Source organism: Festucalex cinctus, chromosome 1 (assembly GCF_051991245.1).
Source record: "Festucalex cinctus isolate MCC-2025b chromosome 1, RoL_Fcin_1.0, whole genome shotgun sequence".
Taxonomy (NCBI): domain Eukaryota; kingdom Metazoa; phylum Chordata; class Actinopteri; order Syngnathiformes; family Syngnathidae; genus Festucalex; species Festucalex cinctus.
The window spans coordinates 16,619,817-16,641,037 of record NC_135411.1 but is presented as its reverse complement, the minus strand read 5'-3'; the positions used below and the strand labels follow the sequence as shown (position 1 = coordinate 16,641,037).

General features: G+C 39.5%; 1 protein-coding gene across 1 annotated transcript in view; it reads right to left on the bottom strand.

Annotated features, from left to right (window-relative positions):
• The window catches only part of obscnb (obscurin, cytoskeletal calmodulin and titin-interacting RhoGEF b), a 75,260-nt gene that overhangs the window by 38,006 nt on the left and 16,033 nt on the right, over positions 1-21,221 (bottom strand). The window contains exons 9-34 of the mRNA XM_077507796.1: positions 20,839-21,114; positions 20,484-20,765; positions 20,128-20,403; positions 19,788-20,063; positions 18,072-18,353; positions 17,686-17,967; positions 17,318-17,593; positions 15,817-16,098; positions 15,484-15,750; positions 15,026-15,295; positions 14,006-14,272; positions 12,091-12,357; positions 11,077-11,189; positions 10,854-11,007; positions 10,614-10,775; positions 10,348-10,452; positions 9,562-9,828; positions 7,507-7,776; positions 7,149-7,418; positions 6,305-6,571; positions 5,962-6,228; positions 5,573-5,842; positions 5,226-5,495; positions 4,136-4,402; positions 1,324-1,590; positions 113-379 (exon numbers count right to left, since the gene is read on the bottom strand). Of these exons, the coding sequence (XP_077363922.1) occupies positions 113-379; positions 1,324-1,590; positions 4,136-4,402; positions 5,226-5,495; positions 5,573-5,842; positions 5,962-6,228; positions 6,305-6,571; positions 7,149-7,418; positions 7,507-7,776; positions 9,562-9,828; positions 10,348-10,452; positions 10,614-10,775; positions 10,854-11,007; positions 11,077-11,189; positions 12,091-12,357; positions 14,006-14,272; positions 15,026-15,295; positions 15,484-15,750; positions 15,817-16,098; positions 17,318-17,593; positions 17,686-17,967; positions 18,072-18,353; positions 19,788-20,063; positions 20,128-20,403; positions 20,484-20,765; positions 20,839-21,114 (6,519 nt within the window). The remainder of the gene's footprint in view (positions 1-112; positions 380-1,323; positions 1,591-4,135; positions 4,403-5,225; positions 5,496-5,572; positions 5,843-5,961; positions 6,229-6,304; positions 6,572-7,148; positions 7,419-7,506; positions 7,777-9,561; positions 9,829-10,347; positions 10,453-10,613; positions 10,776-10,853; positions 11,008-11,076; positions 11,190-12,090; positions 12,358-14,005; positions 14,273-15,025; positions 15,296-15,483; positions 15,751-15,816; positions 16,099-17,317; positions 17,594-17,685; positions 17,968-18,071; positions 18,354-19,787; positions 20,064-20,127; positions 20,404-20,483; positions 20,766-20,838; positions 21,115-21,221) is intronic.

Below are 21,221 nucleotides of genomic sequence, written 5' to 3'. Positions count from 1 at the left end.
TTGGGTTTAGTGAACCAATAACACTACAACTTTGGGGACATCTCACTTTCGAAATTCCACTAAATTAAAAACTATAGAAATCTTTTTTTACGTGTTTAAATTTTCCTCCTACCTTTAATAGTGAGGCTAGCTGCAGTGTTGTTCTCCCCACACACACAGCTGTACTCCCCACTGTCTTCTGGCACTGCTTCACTGATGTGGAGTTCATTGACGCACGCCCGCTGCTTCATCTGGTACTTTTCTCCAGACTTCAGCACCTGTCGTCCTTTCTTCCACTCCACTGGAACTTCAGGTTTTGATGTCTCACACCGTAGTGTAACCCTCGATCCCTCTTCGGCCTCCTGACTCTGCAGCTTCTTTGTGAAGGTCACCGGTAAGGCTGGGGATTTAAATCGGAGGATATTAGGAACAGTTGCATTGATGGAAACAGACATAGGAGTAAAAAAAATAAAAAATTAAAAATCTAGTTATCAGTTGCTAAAACTATAAACCAACAACGACAGATTAGCCTATTTCTCCAAGTGGTGGCCATTGGTGTTCATTTACTCAATTTGGATAGGTACTGGCATCTATTAGAAGGGAAACACTTAAAAAAAAAATGAAAATGACATCTAGGGAAGCAAAGTAGAGAAATGACAAATAAGTCGCAAAAATTTAAAAATGGATACCCACAACAATTACAATGGCATTAAAGTTAAAAAAAAAAAAAAAAAATCTTGACAAGATGTTCAATGTAGCCCTACTAGTCTAAATATGGTATTTTAGTTAATATTGTGTTAGTGGAATATGAGTTAAGCAGGAAAGTACAACAGTTTTTTTTATCAATATCAGAAGGCGGCCATTTAGCCACTTGCTGTCAAGTGAAAATGACATCACTGTTGCTCAGGGCTCTGGTAACAGCCAATCACAGCTCCGCTTCAGAAAACAGGTGAGCTATGATTGGTCGTTGCCTGAGCCCTGAGGAACTGTGATGTCATCTACAGTCGACAGCAAGTGGCAAAATGGCCACCCCCTGAGATGGATAAAAATGGGTGTAGTTTGCTGCATAACACATATTCCGCAAATGCAATATTAATTAGAATGTCATGTTTGGACTAGTGAGGTCACATATAACATATTATTGTCAAGAAATGCTTAAGGTTGACTTCCTCTTTAAAGAACAAGTCTCTACATATCAAAATTTTAACTAACTGCATTTACAACATGATATAATAATCTGCATTTGAATTCATCTTAAAGGACGCGTATGTGCTTCAACAGGTGCTGCTGTTTTGGTTAGCCACCGAGTTTGAATAGCCTGTATTAATGTATGTGCCATCATACCCTTGATCTTGACACTGGCCGTGGTTGTCTGCTCCCCACACACGCAGCTGTACTCTCCACTGTCTTTGGGCTCCGCTTGGTTGATGAGGAGTTCATTCAGGCATGCCTGCTGCTTCATCTGGTGCTTTTCTCCGTACGTTAGCACCTGTGCTCCTTTTTTCCACTCCACAGGGACTAAAGGTTTGGAGGTCTCACAGCGTAGCGTGACCCTGGATCCTTCGTCGGCCTCCTGACTCTGCAGCTTCACCGTGAAGGATGGCGGTAATGCTGCACAGCAAAGATTACCTGTCAAGTTCAACATTTATACTGCAAGTGACACAATTCTGATTTTTTGCTCTCAAGTGGCCCAATTACTAGTAGGATATGCTTCAAAAATGTATTTCTTTAGATTGCTAATTGCAGGGCACTTATAGACCAACAATTATTCACACTTACATTGACACGTACGGACAACTAACTTAAAGACTTCAATGAAACTAACATACTGTACATGTGTTTGGAATGTGGAAGGACTCCAAGAAAACAAGAAAATCCAATATGTAAGCATTTACAACAGAATATTCCCCCTGACAATATTAAAAAAAAACAGCTGCAGTGTGTTTGTGATACATTACAAACATGAATCAGTACCGTTGACTTTTACAGTTGCCGATGTCTTCTGGTCTCCACATAGACAAGCGTACTCCCCACTGTGGTCCGTCTTGGCATTCCTTATGCGAAGCTCACAAGATGCCACCTTCTGCTTAATTTCATACATCTCTCCAGCGGTGAGAATTTCAGAGTCCTTCCTCCACTGAACGTTGGCTCCGGGCTTCGATAGCTCACAACGAAGCGTCACAGTTTCACCTTCCTTCACTTCTTGATTTTTGAGCTTTTCTTTGAAAGTGGCAGGCAGGGCTAAAACACAACAAATCATTACTTACTGCAGTAAATTGTTCAAATACTGTAGTCGCCACTGCTTGAATAGACACCATCTCCCAATTACTGTAATTGTCAGAAGGTGTGTTACCATGAGAATAAATCTAATAAAAAAAAACGGCACACCCCAAATCGAGGTCTCGTCTAACAGTCTGGATATTACATGATCGGACCTGATACCCAGTCTTATGGAGGCCAATCCCAATATCGGTCGCTCTCTTGTGGCCCTTTTATGATTAGGAACTAGAAATTAGAAATGAGAAGAATAGAAATTTGACATTAATTCCATGCAATTTAAAGGAAGGAAATATAGGTCTTTCTTTAAAATGATCTAATTGATTTTTTTGGGCAGGGAAATTTTATTTTTTATTTTAAAAGTACTAGTGGTATCAATACTGGGTATCGGTATCTGTGACTGCTCAAGAGTTGAGTACTCGTACTGGAATCAGTCTGAAAAAAAAAAGGGGTTTCGGACACCCCATTTTCATATTTATTTTCAATAAATTGTAAATTGTAAAGTCCCTATCAAAACTTTGAACACACTTTCTCACATCTCACATACTCGATACAGTTGTGCTTGAAAGTTTAGATACCCTTGGGGGTATCTAAACTTATGAGCACAACTGGAAATGTACAAAAGTTGCTTAATGGCACAAAAATGCTATAAATCACCACCAAATTTCAAATGCACATCTCCACTCATGTTAACTTCAACCTCTGGAAAAAAACAAAACAATTGCAACAGTATTTTCAATTTTATGGGCATGCATGAAGCCTTTTTCTCACCATGTGCACTCATAAGTTTACATAGGCTACACCTAAAGCATATGTACTATATATATTAGGGATGTTCAATACCACTTTTTGTCAGACCGATACTGATACTCAGATCCTCAGTACTCACCGATACTGATACCAAGTGCCGATACCAGTAATACATTTGATAAATAAAAAAAAATCACTAAAAGATATTTTTAAACAAAAATATTTCCTTTAATTTTGACCAAATAAAAAACAGCACAGTCACTCTTCAATAGTGTTAACGTTAAAAATAAAACACAAAAATGGTCATTTAGTTTACGATTCACAATTGTGAAGTATTTCCAAACCGGTGAAGTTTTGGTGAAAAACGCAGACATGCTTGTGGGTTCATTGTTGTCAAAACAGGAAGTGATCCTCATGATTTGCCATGGTGTCAAACTGCTGCAGGGTAGCGCCAGCTACAGGCAAGGAGGACTCACTCAACGTCTTCACCTCCCCTCCGGCATCGGTCGCTTGTACTCGTCGGCGTCACGAGTACTCGAGTACTTGAAAAAAGGCCCCTCCCTAATATATATGCTGTTTTACTTTAAAAAAAATAAATAAATTGCTGATGTCTGGTCGAAACCTTGTACAGTGAGCAAGGCATTATCAACACTATGGATTGGTCAACAGTTTGTAAAAATATTAACACTTGTGGCCTTACCAATCGTAAAGAAAAAATAAATAAATAAAAAGATTACATTTTTCAAATTGTGACTTGGGAGGTTTCAGCCCAACTGCAGCGATATCATACAACAGTCTATTTTTTTGTGTGTGCGCAATTGATATATTTTAAAGGTTGAGAAGGATAAATTGTGAAAATTAAATTCCATTAAATCCCTATGCCATTTTTATCTCAAATGCATATGACAACAAACATGACTTGCAAACTTATATTCCATATTACTTAATAATGTCTTGAAAAGATGTACAAAAATGAAGGCTCCATTCTACCTCAAATAAATGCCTCACATCAGACACCTGGTAGCTTGTGCTGTTGTATAAAAACATCTACCGCCGTGAGTAAAAATGGTAGATGACCATGATCATGAATTTCAGTTTCAAAATGTCTTCTCCAAGCAGACTATCTTACCTTTAACAGTCAGCTTGGCCAAGCTCTTGGCAGTGCCCACGTCACAAGTGTAGATGTCAGTGTCGTCTTCCTGGAGGTCTTTGACGGTGAGCGATAAGACGCCTTCCTTCTGGCTCATGTCGTATCGACCGCCGGCCTTCAGCTCCGTGTGCCCTTTAAGCCACGTAACCGCGGACGGGCTTAGAGCCGTCTCGCACTGCAAGGTCACAGAGGTCTTCTCGTCTGCTTTGCTGTCCTTTAGTTCTTTGGTGAACTTATGGATTGGCTCTGTCAAACATTGATAGTGAAAAGAATTTCTACAGTTCCAAATAATCAGCGGTTTTCCAAGTGTGTGATGCAGCAGCTCAAGAAAAATGAAGAAAATATTTTATTTTTTAAACGTGCTAAGGTAACTTAAGCGATGCTACATTGTATCTGCAGATTTAAGGAAGCCACACTTGAGATGTTTGCCATTCTTAAGGCCACTGAGCTCAAATTCAAGACCTCACCTTCAGTAAATATGATGAGATGGAATTGGTAAAATATTCTTACATGTATTTAGATTTGTTTACATTTTGCTTTATATTTTACAAATGTATTTTTTTATTGCCAATGTGTAATTTTTTGTTATTGTAATGTATTTATATATGTTTGTTTTTTTGTTTTTTTTTCCTCTCCACGGACCATAATGGAATGTATTAAGTTAAGGTTATTGAATACATATACAAAAAAGTCCAAAATATTTTATAGTAACTGCACAGTGCACACTATTTGTTTTGTTGTAGTTTTTTTTTTTAACTAAAAATAATTCTTATTGTGTCTGTGGCCTTATTAAGAGCACTGAAGTGGATTTAAAAATTAATATCTATAATTGCAGCCTTATTTTTGAAAATTCTAGGTAGAGACCTTTTGCGACCTGCTGTGTTTAGGTGAGAAATGGATTTATTCTTAGTTCCAAATGTGACAGATTAAACAAAATCAATCTGTTCAGTAGGTCAAATATTAAAATTGTTTACAGTATATGCAATCAAGGTAATATGAAACCACCCCCATCTTAGAAAACCAACACAAAAAAAAAACAAAGACCAAACCTGAACAATTGAATCCTCACCTTTAACCTCTAGCCTGGCCTTCGTGGTTGCTCCTCCAATAACCTCACAACTGTACTCTCCGGAGTCTTTCATGGAGACGTTGGAGATGACCAGCTTCATGACCCTCTCTTCCTTGATGACATCATACTTATGGCTCGGCCTTATGGTTTTGCCCTCCTTTGTCCATCTGACAATGGAGTTTGATTGTGTCACCTCGCAGGTAAAAGTGGCTTCTTCACCTCGAACCACACTGACATTCTCCAGGTCCCTTGAGAGTGACGAAGCTTTTCCTGCAACAAATATTTAGTCACTGTTACCTACAAAGTAGTATTGATTTGTGAATGTACACTAAAGAAAAGCAATTCACCTTCAACAGTCAGTGTTGCGTTGGAGATCAGATCTTTAATACTGAAGACCACATCTCCGGCATCAGCAGGGGTGACGTCCTTGATAGTCAGCATGTATTTCCGTCCTTTGCTGTTAACTTTAAAGCGGCCTCCGTTGGTAATGGTTTGGCCATTCAGAGTCCAGGTGCACTCGTCTGTGCTCTCGCGAGACAAGATACACTCTAAGCCGCACGTCTCCCCCTCGTTCACCTCAGCCGACTTCAGCCATTTTGTGATCCCGATGCCGATCTCTATTGTGGGAAATACAAGCAGATTCCAGTTTCCCACGTTTGAAAATTGACTTGAATCAAGCAGTGTTAATCCAGCAAAGGTTATTGTGTTGGTGGGCCACCCTCATAACAAGACCGACCTCTTACAGTGACCTTTGCTTTGGAGACCTCAGTTCCAAGATCGCAAGTATACTCCCCCGCGTCATCTTTGGTCACATCCTTGATGATCAGCCCCAAAGATTTGCCCTTGTGAAGCAACTCATATTTTGGTCCAGCTTTCAATGGGTTTCCTTCTTTCCTCCACGTGGGAGAGACCCTAGGCTTGGACGCCTCACAAGCCAGAGTGATGGAACCTTTCTCCTCACCAACAACATCATCCAGAGACTTGAGGAAGAGGGCAGGCTTTTCTGGAGAGTTAAACAAGCAAATAGCGATGATCATATGTGTCATAAATACACCATATTTATTCGCGCTGATTCTTACCTTTGACCTTAAGTGTGACAGACTCCTTCACCTTGCGGACGTAAATGGTGATAGTCCCGCCATCCTGAGGTGCCAGGTTCTTAAGTGTGAGCTTATGAACTTTCCCCTCATGGGTTATGGTGTTGACTTCATTGGTGAAGAGCGGCTTGTCATTGAGGAGCCACCGGGCCTCCTCGTCGGCATAGTTGACCTCGCACGAGAACGCTGCGTCGCCGTCTTCGTCCACTTCTGTGTCAGCCAGGTGGTTGGTGAATTTAATTTCACGCACTGAGAGTGGAAAACAACATTTAGTATCAAATACACTTGAACATTTAGTATTTTCTATGGTAGGGTTTTCTAAACTTTTGATGCTTCAAGGGGCAGGCAACTCCAAAAATCTTTCGTGACAACAATATGTTCTATTCAGCCCCACTAGTCTAAATATGGCATTCTGGGTAATATTGTGTTAGTGGAATACGAGTTAAGCAGCAAAATCCAGCCGTTTTTATCCCTCTCAGTGGCAGCCATTTTGTCACTTGCTTTCGACTGAAATTGACATCAAAGTTGCTCAGGCCTCAGTAACAACCAATCACAGCTCAGCTTCAGAAAATAGGTGAGCTGTGATTGGTCGTTGCTTGAGCCCTGAGCAACATTGATGTCATCTACAGTCGACAGCAAGTGGCAAAATGGCTGCCCCTGAGACGGATAAAAATGGCTGGATTTTGCTTCATAACTCATATTCCAAAAATGTAATAGTAATCAGAATGTCATGTTTAGACTAATGAGGTCACGTGTAACATATTGGTTGACTTCCATTTTAAGACCCAAATTAGACATTTTGACTCCTCTCTGAAACTCAAATCACCTTCAACTAGTAGATTGCCTTTCGTCAAAGCAGGCCCGGACTGACAGCGGTACTCGCCACCGTCCTCTTCAGTCAGCATATGAATGGTGAGTTGAGCCCTCGTAGCGTCTTGCTTGATGTTATATTTGTCCGATGCGGCCAGCGGTACCTCTTCTTTTAACCACTGCACTTTGTCTTTTGGCGGGACGGAGAATTTACAACTGAGGATGGCGGAACTTTTTTCCTTCGCCTTTACATCTTTGATGGGCTCTGCAATCTCAAGGGGCCGCTCTGAGCACAAAGCAGACAACATTAAAATGCTTTACACACAGATGTGGCATTCATGAGTTATTATGGAGTGTACACACACTTGCATTACCTTTGACTGTAAGCTGGGCTAGTGACTTGCCCTTGCCAGCAGTGAACTGCACGGGTCCCGTCATGGACGCATTGGTTTTTTTGAAAGTGAGACGATGCATCGTGCCCTCTTTCTCCATCTCAACATCGGCGCTCTCCTGCACGGCGACTCCGCCGAGAGTCCATACGGGTGGTTTCACCAGTTCCATGCTGATCTCAACTTCGAAGACAGCGGCGAAAGGTTCCGTCACCTCGACGGAGCTCATATCCCGCACGATGGTTATGGACTGCTCTACAAGGGTTAAAATTTTAAAAATGGATGAGATCATTAAAATACAAAACTGTGACATGAGATTATAGTAAAATTAATTTCATCATTAATTCCAATGTATTTGTGGGTCAGGGTAAACTGTTCTAAACTCTGTTGTGGCCATCCTGTGTGGCGTTTGCACGTTCTCCCTGCGCTTACGTCTGTTTCTTCTGGCTTCCCTCGATAAAATTTGCATGTTCGATAAATTGAAGACCATGAACTGTCCAAAGGCGTGAATGTGAATGCTTGCCTAGCATTATGTAGGTATCTGCGACCCCATTGACAATGAAAGTATGCAACTTTTTCCAAAATTCATCTGCTAATCTTCCTTTGAAATGTTTCCAAAACGTTTTCAGAAAAAAACAAAACAAAAACATTCTACCCCTTTCGACCCTGCCTAATGAACATAATAATCTTCAGAATACCTATTATCTTATAACCTAACCTACAGTACAGGGTATTCCAAAATGTTTGACCCCATTTTCGTAGGCCAATAATTTTGACAATTGTCATTGGAATTACGTACCTCAAATCTTCACAGCTTGTGGAGAAACGTTTCAAGTTTTTGTGTGTAACATCGATCTTAAACAAAACACAGGAAAGGAAGTTCTGAACGTCCTAAAAAGCACTTGGGCTGTAATTCCAAAATATAACCTGCCATTTGGTGTTGAACATTTATGAAAATCTGTCATAGAACCAACAAATATTTGTACTTTTCTTTGTAAATGTAACCAGTAAAACTTATGACCTTCAACATAAAGTGTATTTAGTTTCATTAAGATCTATCAAGTAGTTTCCGAGATATGGGCATTTAGAATGGGGTCAACCATTTTGGAACACCCAGTATCAACCTTTATCTATCTAGTAATAATTAGGGATGCACGATAATGCGATAATTTTCAACCAATATGACAAACCAATAATTTAGAAAGCGACGATGTTGATAACTGACAAATAAGCCGATAATTGCTTGAAAATTAACCTGAATACAAGTCCTACTATAAGTCTAACGTACAAATACATTGAAACATTGTGTAAAGCACCATGCAGCTGAATTTTATTGATATCTCTGTTTCAAAGACAACCGGTAACTCATTTTGAGTTTACCAAAACAAAACAATCATGTTTTAAAAATGCAACAAAAACTGTCAGGATAACATTTTGGGGAGACACAGTAAAGAAAGCCCACACCCGCTACTGCCATGTCGCCACGATGCATCTTCTGTGAACATGAGGTCGCGGGCATTATGATGTCACAAATATGCGACAGGATATAAGAGACGGAAGGGCTTGAGGAGTTGGGCACAACTTGAGCCGCAACCAAAACAGATGGACCAAACAACGTGACATGTCTATTACTATCGTCAGAATTCTTTATTATCTGGTTTATCTCTATGATGTCAAATTGGTCGATTATCGGCCACCGATATTATCGTGCATCCCTAGTAATAATATTTAAAAACAATAGCAAATAGTATTTCCAAGAACATTCACAATCCATATGAGATTATTCTTGTACGTGCATGGCACATCACACATTAATCATCAATGTGAGTCCTGCACTCAGATTAGTTTTTTATCTTCAATTTCAGCACTTTCAAGTTGAATTTAAATCAATCAAACATGTGGAAACATACTGTGAGTTACAATGATAACACAGTTTTGCCACCATTTCCATTTAAGTTTGAAAAAAAATGTCTGTGAAACATGTCTTAGTGGCGAGGCCTCTGGTGACTTATTTCCTTCTCTGCCCTTCTATTGCGTTACCTTCCACAAGCAGTTTACAGGATGTCTTGTCATCAGTGGCGTCGCACGTGTACGTGTCTTCGTCGGCGGCGTCCACGTCATTGACGGTGAGCTTCCGGTACACATCCACACTTTTGATCTCATATTTCTTTCCGTGTTTGAGCTCCGTCTTATTTTTGAACCACTTGACTTGGGCACTGGCGCGGGACACTTGGCACTCCAGGTGTCCACGGTGCTTGTAAATGGCTATCTTATCCCGGAGTTTCTTCACAAACTTGACGGGCAGCTCTACAGCAAATGAATTGCATTTGATCATGTATGAACTAAAGTAGAATATTTTAGGAAAGGTCATTATTTCAGTAGTTCAATTCAAAAAGTGAAGCTCATACAGATTCAAAGGCCAAATCCTAAAACTAATTTCTATATTACAAAGTTTGACTGTTATGTGATATTGAAATGTTAGGTGGTGAACTGCAGGTTTTCACGCGCTGTGAAATATAACTTTTCAAATTATTAAAAAAAAAAAAATCATTAGCTATTTCACTTTGTGTATCATGCGTCTATATACTTGGTAATACACAAAACTTCCCTTTTCTAAATTGAACTACTGAAATAAAATAACTTCCATGATGGTCTTGTGAAGCATTTGTACGGTACTTTGGCTTGTTTTAGTTGGTGTCAGTGTCTGCTTTTAACCTCCATGCAAGTTCAAGTAGACTTGAGTCAATTTTCTGACATGACATATACAAAAAAACCATGCAATAAATATACTATGTATAAATTATATTTAGATCAAGGTATATTTACCTTTCACCTTCAGTTGTGCAGTTGACGAGACCTTCTCAGCTGTAAATTTAATCTCACCTATATCTGCCGGGGACACACTTTTAAATAGCAGTACATAGGTCCTGCCTGGGTTTAGAAAACACATTAAAAAAACAAAAAACAACAACATTACTGTTATCATTCCGGAATTAAACAAACATAGGACACACATACCAATATTTAGTATCTGAACGAATTTTTAAAATGTGAGAACCCCAATATTTAAAATAGTGTTTTTGGATTTTTACCTTCTTGTCTCATCTTGACGTTGTCGCTGACTCTGAGTTTGGAGCTTCCCTTGTACCACTGGCACTCCACCTCATCGTGTGAGACCTCACAGACAAACGCGGCGCTCTCCTTCTCCATCACCTCCACATCCTCCAGCTTCTTCACAATCTTAACATCTCTGGCTGCAGCAGAAACCACTTTTGTAATGTTTTGACTTCCAAATGGCGTCACCAGTGTTGTTTAGCTTATGCAAAACCCACCATTTACGATGATCTTGGCGCAGGTGTTGTCATCGGCAGTACGACAGATGTAAGTGCCTGCATCTTCGGGGCCACATTTATTGATGATCAAGGTGCGTTTTCGTCCCAAAGAGTGAATGCCGTAATTCTTCCCTGGTTTCAGTTCTACATCATCCTATAGAATATATATACATTTAATTGAACAACTTAAAATATGTCAATCACATCCGGTGTGACTTCTCACCTTTAACCATTTTACATCTGCATTTGATCTGGATACTTCACACTCCAAAGTGACCTTCTCCTTCTCAGCAACGCTGATGTCCACAATAGGCCTTGAGATCGTAGCAGGAGGTTCTATTGAATCATGATAGTTTTGTCCCAATAAGGTCACATAGGCTGTATTTGTGCTCAAATAACACACTGAACTAGACTAAGTGCAATTTCTAGAGAAATTGCGTGCGAATGCTAAAAGCTGAATGCGAATAGCCGAATGCTAAGATGAATGCTTATGAAATAAATTGAAAGATAAATTATGTGACAATTACAAAGTTTTGATTGAAGTTGAAAGACAAATGAATAAAAAGAAAACTTAAACTGCAATCTGTCTAAAGTGGGATTTAATCATTTCAGGGAAATTATAATCCATTTCCTGAAACGATAGTCAGTTGTTATCAAACCATCAAATGTCAGTGGGTCTACAGTTATATTACTAAGCATAATTGCCATGTTTATATTTGCAATGCACAGTCAGATGTGGGATTTGAGCCCGCGACCTCTTGGTTACTGGACAATGCACTTGGTTAAGTGCTCCACTGAGCAATGTCAGAGAGCTGGTAATGATGATCAGTATGTATGGAAATGGGCGTGGAAAGTGAGACATAAAAAGTCCAAAATCAGTTCCATTGAAAATGAATGGGGAAAAATTGCAATTTAATGTTAAATTGTGCTAGTACTGTAAGTAATGTGGAATCAGATGATAAATACCCCGGAAGGAGTGAATTTTTGAAGCAAGTTGAAATTTGAACGGTGTAAATCGGAAGTATTATGTGGTAGTTGTTTCTCGGCAAATAAGTAAAGAGAATACAAATCCGAATAACATATGTGGGATGTTTCAACATTCCCACAGTAAAACTACAGAAAAACGATTGCTATATGTATGGTCTAAATTTGCACTTGACAAGCCATTACTTTCATAATATGTCCCCTTTTCCACATAATCTGAGTCTTTGAAGAAACTGGCCAACTGTGTGCGTACCTGTAACAATGAGTTTGCAGGAAGTCCGGACACCTTCCGCTTGGAAGCCGACGGTTCCGGCGTCCTCCCTCGTCAGGTTTGACAAGGTGAGGCTGTGCGCCTTTCCCAAAGCCGCGATGCGGACATTGGGCCCTGATTTCAACCTGATGCCGTCCCGGGTCCACAAGCCCTCGACATCAGCCTGGCTGAGCTCCACCTCAAGGCTTACCGTCTCTGTCTCGTGTGTCTTGGTTTCTGTGAGACCTTTGATCAGCTCCACTTTCTTCACTGAGGAAGACATTTGTTTTCTTAGTAGCGTGAACCCCCATTATAACAGGTGATGCGTTTCTGACACATTCGCAGTAGGTGGAAATCAATATGTATATCTCTGCTGTGAGGCCCAAACTTTCACATGTAAATGTGATGCATTGTATTTCATAAATTTAATATTATTTCACAAATGTATACTTTTTGCAACTCTCCACACATTGGCGTTATTGAATAAATAAATAAATAAATAAATACATAATGACCAAATTTTTGTTTTAATTTCATTAATGAAAACTAAACAAAAATATTTTCATCAACACATATTTTTCACTAAACAAAAACTAGACTAGACTAAAACCTAATAAACAGTAACTGGGACTAAATCAGTATGCATTTTGTAGACTAATGAAGACGAAATGAAAATGCACTTCACTTAATCAAAACTGGACAAATTATATTTGGTAAAATCTTGTCTCTGCTAATCCATCTTTCTGTGACACTGTCACGTGACACGCCCCCTCCCTTTCAAATCCGCAGCTATCGAGTGGAACAAGCCCAAACACATATGACAGACAGGTGGATTCACATGAAAGGTTAATATAATATATATATATATATATATTAGTTCTGACAAAGCTAAAGCATTAACTAATTGATTAATCACAAAATAATTATCGCATTAAGCATGTATTAACGCATATTAATCTCACTATTAATTTTGACCGCTGACAGCGGATGGTTACGTTAAAAGTAGCACAGGTTGTTTTTGAGCAATAAACATAACTACATGCATTAAAATACAGCATTTAATAAATGTTGCTTGTGACATTCAGAACATTTGTTCATGTCAAGCTATTGGGGTCATTTTTTTTCCCATTTTAAATTATGCAACTAATTAATTGATTAGAAAAATAGGAGGATGAGTGTGTGCAGTGGATTTTTTTTTTTGACGACATCCTCAAAACATTAAATATAAAAAAAAAGGTGCTCTTTAAATTTGGCAGGCAAAAAATGTTGATAAAAAGCCATTTTAATGAAGCAATTAATCGTGATTAATCAAAATTCTAAGATGTGATTAATCTGATTAAGAAATGTAATCGTTTGACAGCTCTAATATATTTATAACGTAACATTAATCCAACAGCCATAAGGTTCCAACAGTAATGTTAATCCCACTGCTAATTAATGCTGGCTAACTTACTTGCTCGTAGCATGGAGCCATAGTAGCCACTTGTTGATATAGTGTAATTGTGTGTGGAGTTGTTTTTCATCAAGAAGATGATAAAAAAAATTTATGTGAAATAGAGTTTTAGATTAAAAATGTTCAATATTATCTGCTGACAAAAAAATAAAAATAAAATATCAGGGGCAAATGATTGTCCTGACTAAATATAGACTAAAACGTTGACATTTACTAAAACTAGACAAATAAAATTATGTTTTCTTAGACTAAAATAAAGACTAAAATGCTAGATAAAACCAGGATGAGGTTGACTAACCATGATGAAAACAACAAGCGTGATTAAAACTAAACTAAAACTGAGACTTAAATTAAAAATAGCTGATAAAAATTAACACTAAGACCAATTTTAAGTATTGAAAATGTGAGTCTGCAGTTAGTGAACCCCCGCGGGTTATAATCCAATTGACATGCTTTCAAACTTACTCTCAACGATGAGCTTTGCCTGGGTTCTGTCGTCGAGGGTTTCACACGAGTAGATGCCGCGGTCGGCGTAAGCTATGCTCTTGAAGACCAGCACCTGCTTGCCGCCGTCCACTCGGATCTCCACGCTCGCCGAAGTCTGCAGCTTGACGCTGTTCTTCATCCAGTGCACTTCGTCAGACGGCTTGCTCAACTCCACCTCCAGCTTTACCTCGCTCTGCTCCTCCACCGTCAGGTTCTCCAGCTTCTTCTTGAACATCACTGGCTCACCTGATTGGCAAAAAAATAAATATTGAATGAAGACACTATGGGGGACTTAAAAACGTTTCATTTTAAAATACAGTGGGACCTTCAAAGTGGGATGCACCAAATGTGGTAAAATAGCCTAAATATGAGAGAAAGCATTCGGGCTGGGTATCGATTCTAATTTCTTCAATCCATTCGATTTCGATTCAATTCAATTCAATTCAATCCGATATTATTATGATTAATTATGGAACATCAAGGACATGATAAAAACTCCACAAACATTAAATTCCAAATTAAAATTTGAGGAGGCAGTAACTGGTTAAATGATTTAGTTTATCTATGAACTCACTAACAAATGTTAGAATCATTTAAGTGTTACACAAACATTGACATCACAGCAAGGGTGAGATCAAAATATTGTCATAATTTATCAGGCTCAAAAGAGAAAATCGATTCAATTTTGATAATTCAATTTGTTAAACCCAGCCCTAGTAAACATAAAGGATTACTTCAAGTATGTTCACCTTTTTCTTTGTCATTTTTTGTGCGATGTCATGGCTGAAATGTATTAGTGACGGTACAGAGCATTAAGTGTGGTTGAAATATAGTAAAATTAGATCTGCACAGACCATGACATGTGGTATGATTAATTTCTATGAAAATGCTACTTTATAGGATTTAATGTACAGTTAATTCCGGCAAAATTAGGACAACATGGACGCTACTGGACTGCATTCAACTTTGGAGATTCCCCTGCGAATGCTCTTTCCCTACGTTGCACTTGAAGCGTCGCCTTGCAGCTTTTCCCTTCGGCGTCCACGCTAATCTCCCCCGCATCCTTCTGGCTGACAGAAGTGACGGTGACCGAGTGGCTGTTGCCACCATGCTCAATCTTATACTTGGCGCCATGAGCGATGGGAACATTATTGTGGAACCATTTGACATGTGCGTCCGCTGGGGTGACGGCGCACTTGAATATGGCATCTTTGCCCTCCATTGCGGCCACATTGTTGAGCTTGGAAGTCAGCCTGACGGATCTGGGAGCTGAAAGAAATGACTGGCATGAAACTAGCATAATGACGAGATGGAATGAAATACAGTCCCTCAACAACAGTATTGGAATGGCAAAGTAAATTCATTTGTTTTTGTTTTACGGTATACAGAAGACATTTGGGTTTCGGATCAAAAGATGAATATGAGGATTGTCAGTGATGTAAAGGTATTCCTCTTACCTATCGTGGAGACTTTAGCGGAGGTCTTGTCATTTTTACATTCACAGCCGTATTCGCCTTCGTCTTCCTTCGTCATGCCGGTAACCATGAGGATTCGCTTTACGCCATCTGTCTTGATGCAGAACCTGCCTCCAGGTTTAACCTCAGAACCATTGTGCCGCCACAGGACATCACCTGAGGCTTGGTTCAACTCACATGTCAGATTTAAAGTGCCACCTAAGTCGACTGTCACAGCTTTCAATGGGGCAACAAACTTAATGGGTGCATCTAGAAACAAAACATCATAGCAAAAATGAGACATCTGAACTTGACTTTCAGGAAAAGCAGTCTTACCTTTGACCTGGACTTTAAATTCCAGTTTGTCATCAGCGGTCTGACAGGAGTACACACCACTGTCTTTGGAATCGGTGGACGTGACGATGAGCGTGTGAGAAAGGCCGTCTTTTTTTATTTGGTACTTGGTGCTCTCCTTGAGCTCCAGGCCGTCTTTAAACCACCTCACGCTGCTGCCGCTGCTGCTTTCTGCAGTCAGCTCGCTGGTCAAAACAATGTGCTCGCTGGCTTGAATGATGCATGTGTCCTTGATGAGCTTCTTCTGGAACTTGGCAGGCACATCTACAGAGATGAAAAAAATGGGGTCACTCGCCTGACTTCAGTGCAGGCCGCATGGATTCAGTTCTTACTCATCGGCAGTGTGAATTAGGGATGTAAGGATATCCAAACATCACGCTACGATATCATGATATGAAGCGCACAATACAATAATTATCACAATATTGTGGGGAGGTTGGCGAATATTGTGACAAGAGGTGACAATAATGTAAAAAAAAATAGCTCTATACTTTAAAAAAAGCACAATATTATGCTTTTGTACATAACAATACATATCAACAACCTACAATATCTAATAATACTTAATATTGAGGCACTTAATGACTAATGTTCACACATTGAGTTCCTGCACATATTGACTCGGCTCACAAGCATATTACATTCCCCTTCATCTGACCATTAGCGTGGATTTTAAACATTGAAGAACAAAACATGCCTTGTGAAAATTCAACTGCACTAAAACAAAACCAGAAAACTAACCACCAGAGGGTGCTAGAACCGCACAAATGGAAATCAACCTGACTTTTTTTTTTTTTTTTTTTTTTTTTTTTTTTTTAAACAGATGTGCTGCTTTTAATATCGTGGCATGACGACGACAATGTTGTGGCAGTTTTAACATCGCAATATCAGGATATTGCCATTAGCGTTACATCCCGAATGTGAATGTGATTGCAAATGGCCATCTATATGCAAAAAAATAAGTTTTGAAAGGAAACCAAATTAAGCTTCTGACTAGGGGTGTTAAAAAAAATCGATTCGGCAATATATCGCGATACTACATCGCGCGATTCTCGAATCGATTCAATAGGCGGCTGAATCGAATTTTTTATTTTTTTTATTTTTTTATTTTTTTATTTTCTTTTTTTAGGATTCACACCTTGAGCATGGAAGAATGTTATATGAACGGAACATTAAGCCTTAATATTTTATTTTAATGCTGTTCAAACATGAAACAGATTACAACCTCTATAAGACTGAAATTTCAGATAAATAAATAATACATTTTCATATAAATCTTACACTCTACAAGCTTACTGATTAGTATTTTCTAAATTTGAATGAAAAAAAATCGCAACAATCGACTTATAAATTCGTATCGGGATTAATCGGTATCGAATCGAATCGTGACCTGTGAATCGTGATACGAATCGAATCGTCAGGTACTAGGCAATTCACACCCCTACTTCTGACCAACATCATGAAAATGACAACCACAATTTACCTTCCATCTGCAGCTTAAATGTCAGCTTCTCCGATCCAGCCTCACAAGTGTATTGACCAACATCTTTTTTGTCCATTTTGTCTATCACCAGCTCTCGATTCTTGCCCTTTGTCTCCATGTGGACCGCTGTGCTGGAAGCCAGCAGCTTGCCGTCTTTATACCATTTCACCTCAGTTTTGGACTCGGTGACCTCACAGCGCAGCGTGGCTTTCTTGGAGTAAATTGCTGTCACCTCTTTCTGGACAGTGTCCTTGTTAGAGAAAACACTGGGGGCATCTGCAGATAAATTTTAGAGAAAAGTGTATGAAAAAAAATGCCATTGTGGATGCATCTATATGCAACTATATGAATGATATTATATTTCCTACCTGCCACCTGTATCGTGAAAGTCAGCTTCTCAGTTCCAACTGAACAGATATACTCCCCAGCGTCCTCCTTTACCAATCTGTCAATCACAAGCTGGCGACTCTTTCCCTTGGACTCCACACGAAGCGTCTTGCTGGATGAGAGCAGCTTCCCGTCCTTGTACCATTTTACATCGATTTTCAAATCCGCCACCTCACAGCTCAGGGTGGCTTTTTGAGTGACAAAAGCCTTCACCTCTTTTGTGATGGATTCCTTGTTGGAGAAGGCTGACTTGGGTTGAACCGCTGTGGCAATAATGGCAAAAGTTATCATGTTATTTCCCCTTACATTTCACATCTTCACCAACAATAGTAACATTTCTGTGTTACGATTCAGAGACATATCCTACCTGCCACCTGCATCCTGCATATCAGCTTCTCGCTTCCGGCTTCACAGGTGTATTCTCCAGCATCCTTCTTCTCCACACTGTCAAACACCAACAGACGAGTCTTGCCTTTGGACTCTGTACGTATTGTCTTAGTGGAGACCAGCGGCTTGCCATCCTTGTACCATTTCACCTCTGTTTTGCTGTCAAACATTTCACAGCTCAGAATAGCTTTCTGAGACAAGGAGACCATCACCTCCCTCTGAAATGAGTCAGTGTTGGAGAAGGCCGGCTTGATTTGAACATCTGCAGAGGAAAATAGTCAATCATTGTATTGAATTGGCTTGATTCATTGTCTTGGATGTCAAAAATGTCATGGCAAACATTGATACACATAATAAAATAAAAGTATTCAGTAGAGCAAGGAACCTCTGCCAAGGTTAAAAATAATCGCATATATAGTCGGGGTGGGAACGATAAATCGATTTTTACATTTTTAATAATACATCGATCATCATATTAAAAAGATTCGGAATAGATTCAGAGGTATTAAAAATCAATTTTTAAAGTTTAAATAAAAAAAAACTAAAAGCCACTGCTGTATGCTGCATATTGTACTTTCAAGTATTAAAATACTGGTTACGCTAAATCAGATTGATAAGTTGAAATATGTTTTTGTAAATGTATTGTTATAGGAGAAGCTAAACATTTATTCTAGCAAATGCTGCCATTGGTACTTTTTGCAATTTGTGTTGACACACTATTATAAACCAGGTTGCTTTGCCACATTACTAAAAGTCTAAAGTGTGAAATATTACTACTTTCTTTTCCTTGAGTTATGCTTTTGTTTTAAAAAGGTACCAGTGTTTTATGTAAGCCAATAAAGTGATGCATCAGAATCGGAATTGAATCGAATCGTAGGCCTCTGACTTGGAACTGACTCGAATCGTGAGGCTCTGAATCGGAATCAAATCAAATTGTGAGGTACCCATAGATTCCCACCCCTAATATCTACTACGGATGTTTGATACCACTTTTTTTCAGACCAATACCTGTACGAGTATTCAACTCTTTAGTCACCAAGGCCAAATAACAATACCACTAGAATTTTTGATAAATATAATTTCCCAAGAAAAATACAATAACAGGTATTTTTTCAAGAAAGACCTGTATAGCACAATTTAGCATTTTTCCTTAAAACTGCATGAAATTAATAGAAATTTTCAAATTTCTTTTCCAATCACACTGCATTGAACACATCCCTTGGACTGTGGTACCGTTCCTTTCTCCTATCATAGTGGTTTATTGTAGAAAAAAACAAACGAGTACAACAAACTAAAGAACTGTTTAATTCTATGCTTACAACCAACAAAAAGACTATATTGGATAGAAGACTAAGGGCATTGAGCAGTTTGTTTCCATCTCTCTTCATGTCTCCAATAGAATGTCTTCAGAAACTTTAAAAATGCACTCTAATTTTCCAGAGTAAGCCTAAACCAGCTGTGAATTTCATGGGAAATATGCTACTCTATTTGGCTCATACTTTTGTAGCTCTGACTGTATAATGTCAGCGCCTCACCAGCCATGATCTTCACTGCATGTCACTGCCAGACAACTTCCACATGTTTGTGGAAATTGGTTTAAGTAGATAAAATAAACATCAAAAACACACAAAACGATCCTGATTTTCATTTAAGCATTTGGCAGAGGGATTAGATCCAGTTTACAGCTGTCCCATACCTGCCACCTGGAGTTTGAAGATCAACTTCTCAGCACCAGCTTCACAGATGTATTCTCCAGCATCCTTCTTCTCCACGCTGTCGATCACCAGCTGGCGACTCTTCCCCTTGGATTCCGCATGGATTGTCTTGCTACTGACCAGGAGCTTCCCATCCTTGTACCATTTCACCTCTGTCTTTGCGTCAGCGACCTCACAACTTAGAGTAGCTTTTTGGGACAGATTTGCTTTCACTTCCTTTTGGACAGACTCTTTGTTGACGAAGGTTGGTGGAGGCTCTGAAGACAAAAAAAATTGTGAGCTAATCACGGAACTCCACACTTTAAATAATGATATCCTTACCAGTCACATGGATTTTAAAGACCAGCTTCTCTGCCCCGGCTTCACAGGTGTACTCCCCGGCGTCCTTCTTCTCCACACTATCGATCACCAGCTGGCGAGTCTTTCCCTTTGTCTCGGCATGCATTGTCTTACCAGAGACAAGCAGCTTGCCGTCTTTGTACCATTTCACCTCCCTTTTGTAATCAAACACCTCACAGCTCAGAGTGGCTGTCTCAGAGAGAATGGCTTCCACTTCCCTCTGGACTGTTTCTTTGTTCAAGAAAGCCGCCTGGGAGTCTGAAATGAGTTCAATTGAGAAAGTCAATATTGCAGTAGTTCAATCTTGTAGAAGGTTGACACTCAAAAAGTCAACCTACCAAGCAAAATAATTTTAAAGACCAGCTTCTCTCCTCCAGCCTCGCAGGTGTATTCTCCGGCATCCCTCTTCTCCACTTTTTCAAATACCAGCTGACGGTGATTGCCTTTGGCTTCGGTGTAAACGGTTCGACTGGATATGAGCAGCTTGCCGTCTTTGTACCATTTCACCTCGGTCTTGCTGTCTGACACTGTGCAACTGAGATTGGCTTTTTGGGAGAGAGCCACTTGTACCTCCCTCTGCACCAACTCCTTGTTGGAAAAGGCAGGCTGGGGTAGAGTTTCTGATAGGAAAATTGTTTTTGCTATCAGTGAGTCAACAAATAAAATGAGAGCAAAAACAAGCTAAACCCTTACCTTTAATCTTGACCTGGAATGTGACTTTGTCAGTGGCTGTCTCGCAGGAGTAATGACCCTCATCGCTTCTTTTTGCATTCTTGACGATGAGTTTCCTTTGAGTACCTTTGGAGATGATGGTGGTTCTTTGGTCCTCGAAAATCTCCACCTGGTCTTTTTTCCACACGACTGTCGTGCTAGCCGGAGAAACCTCACAGCTCAACTCGAGATCTCCTTTGAGTGAGGATGACAGACCCATGGGACCTTGGGGCTTGTTTAGGAACTTGGCAGGTTCATCTGGAAAAACAGAAACATATCAGTATATACTATTTTTTTTTTTTTATTAGCGTGTTTCTTCAAATAGTGTTCTTTCCTCTAAAGCTCTGTGCACACATACAATTTTT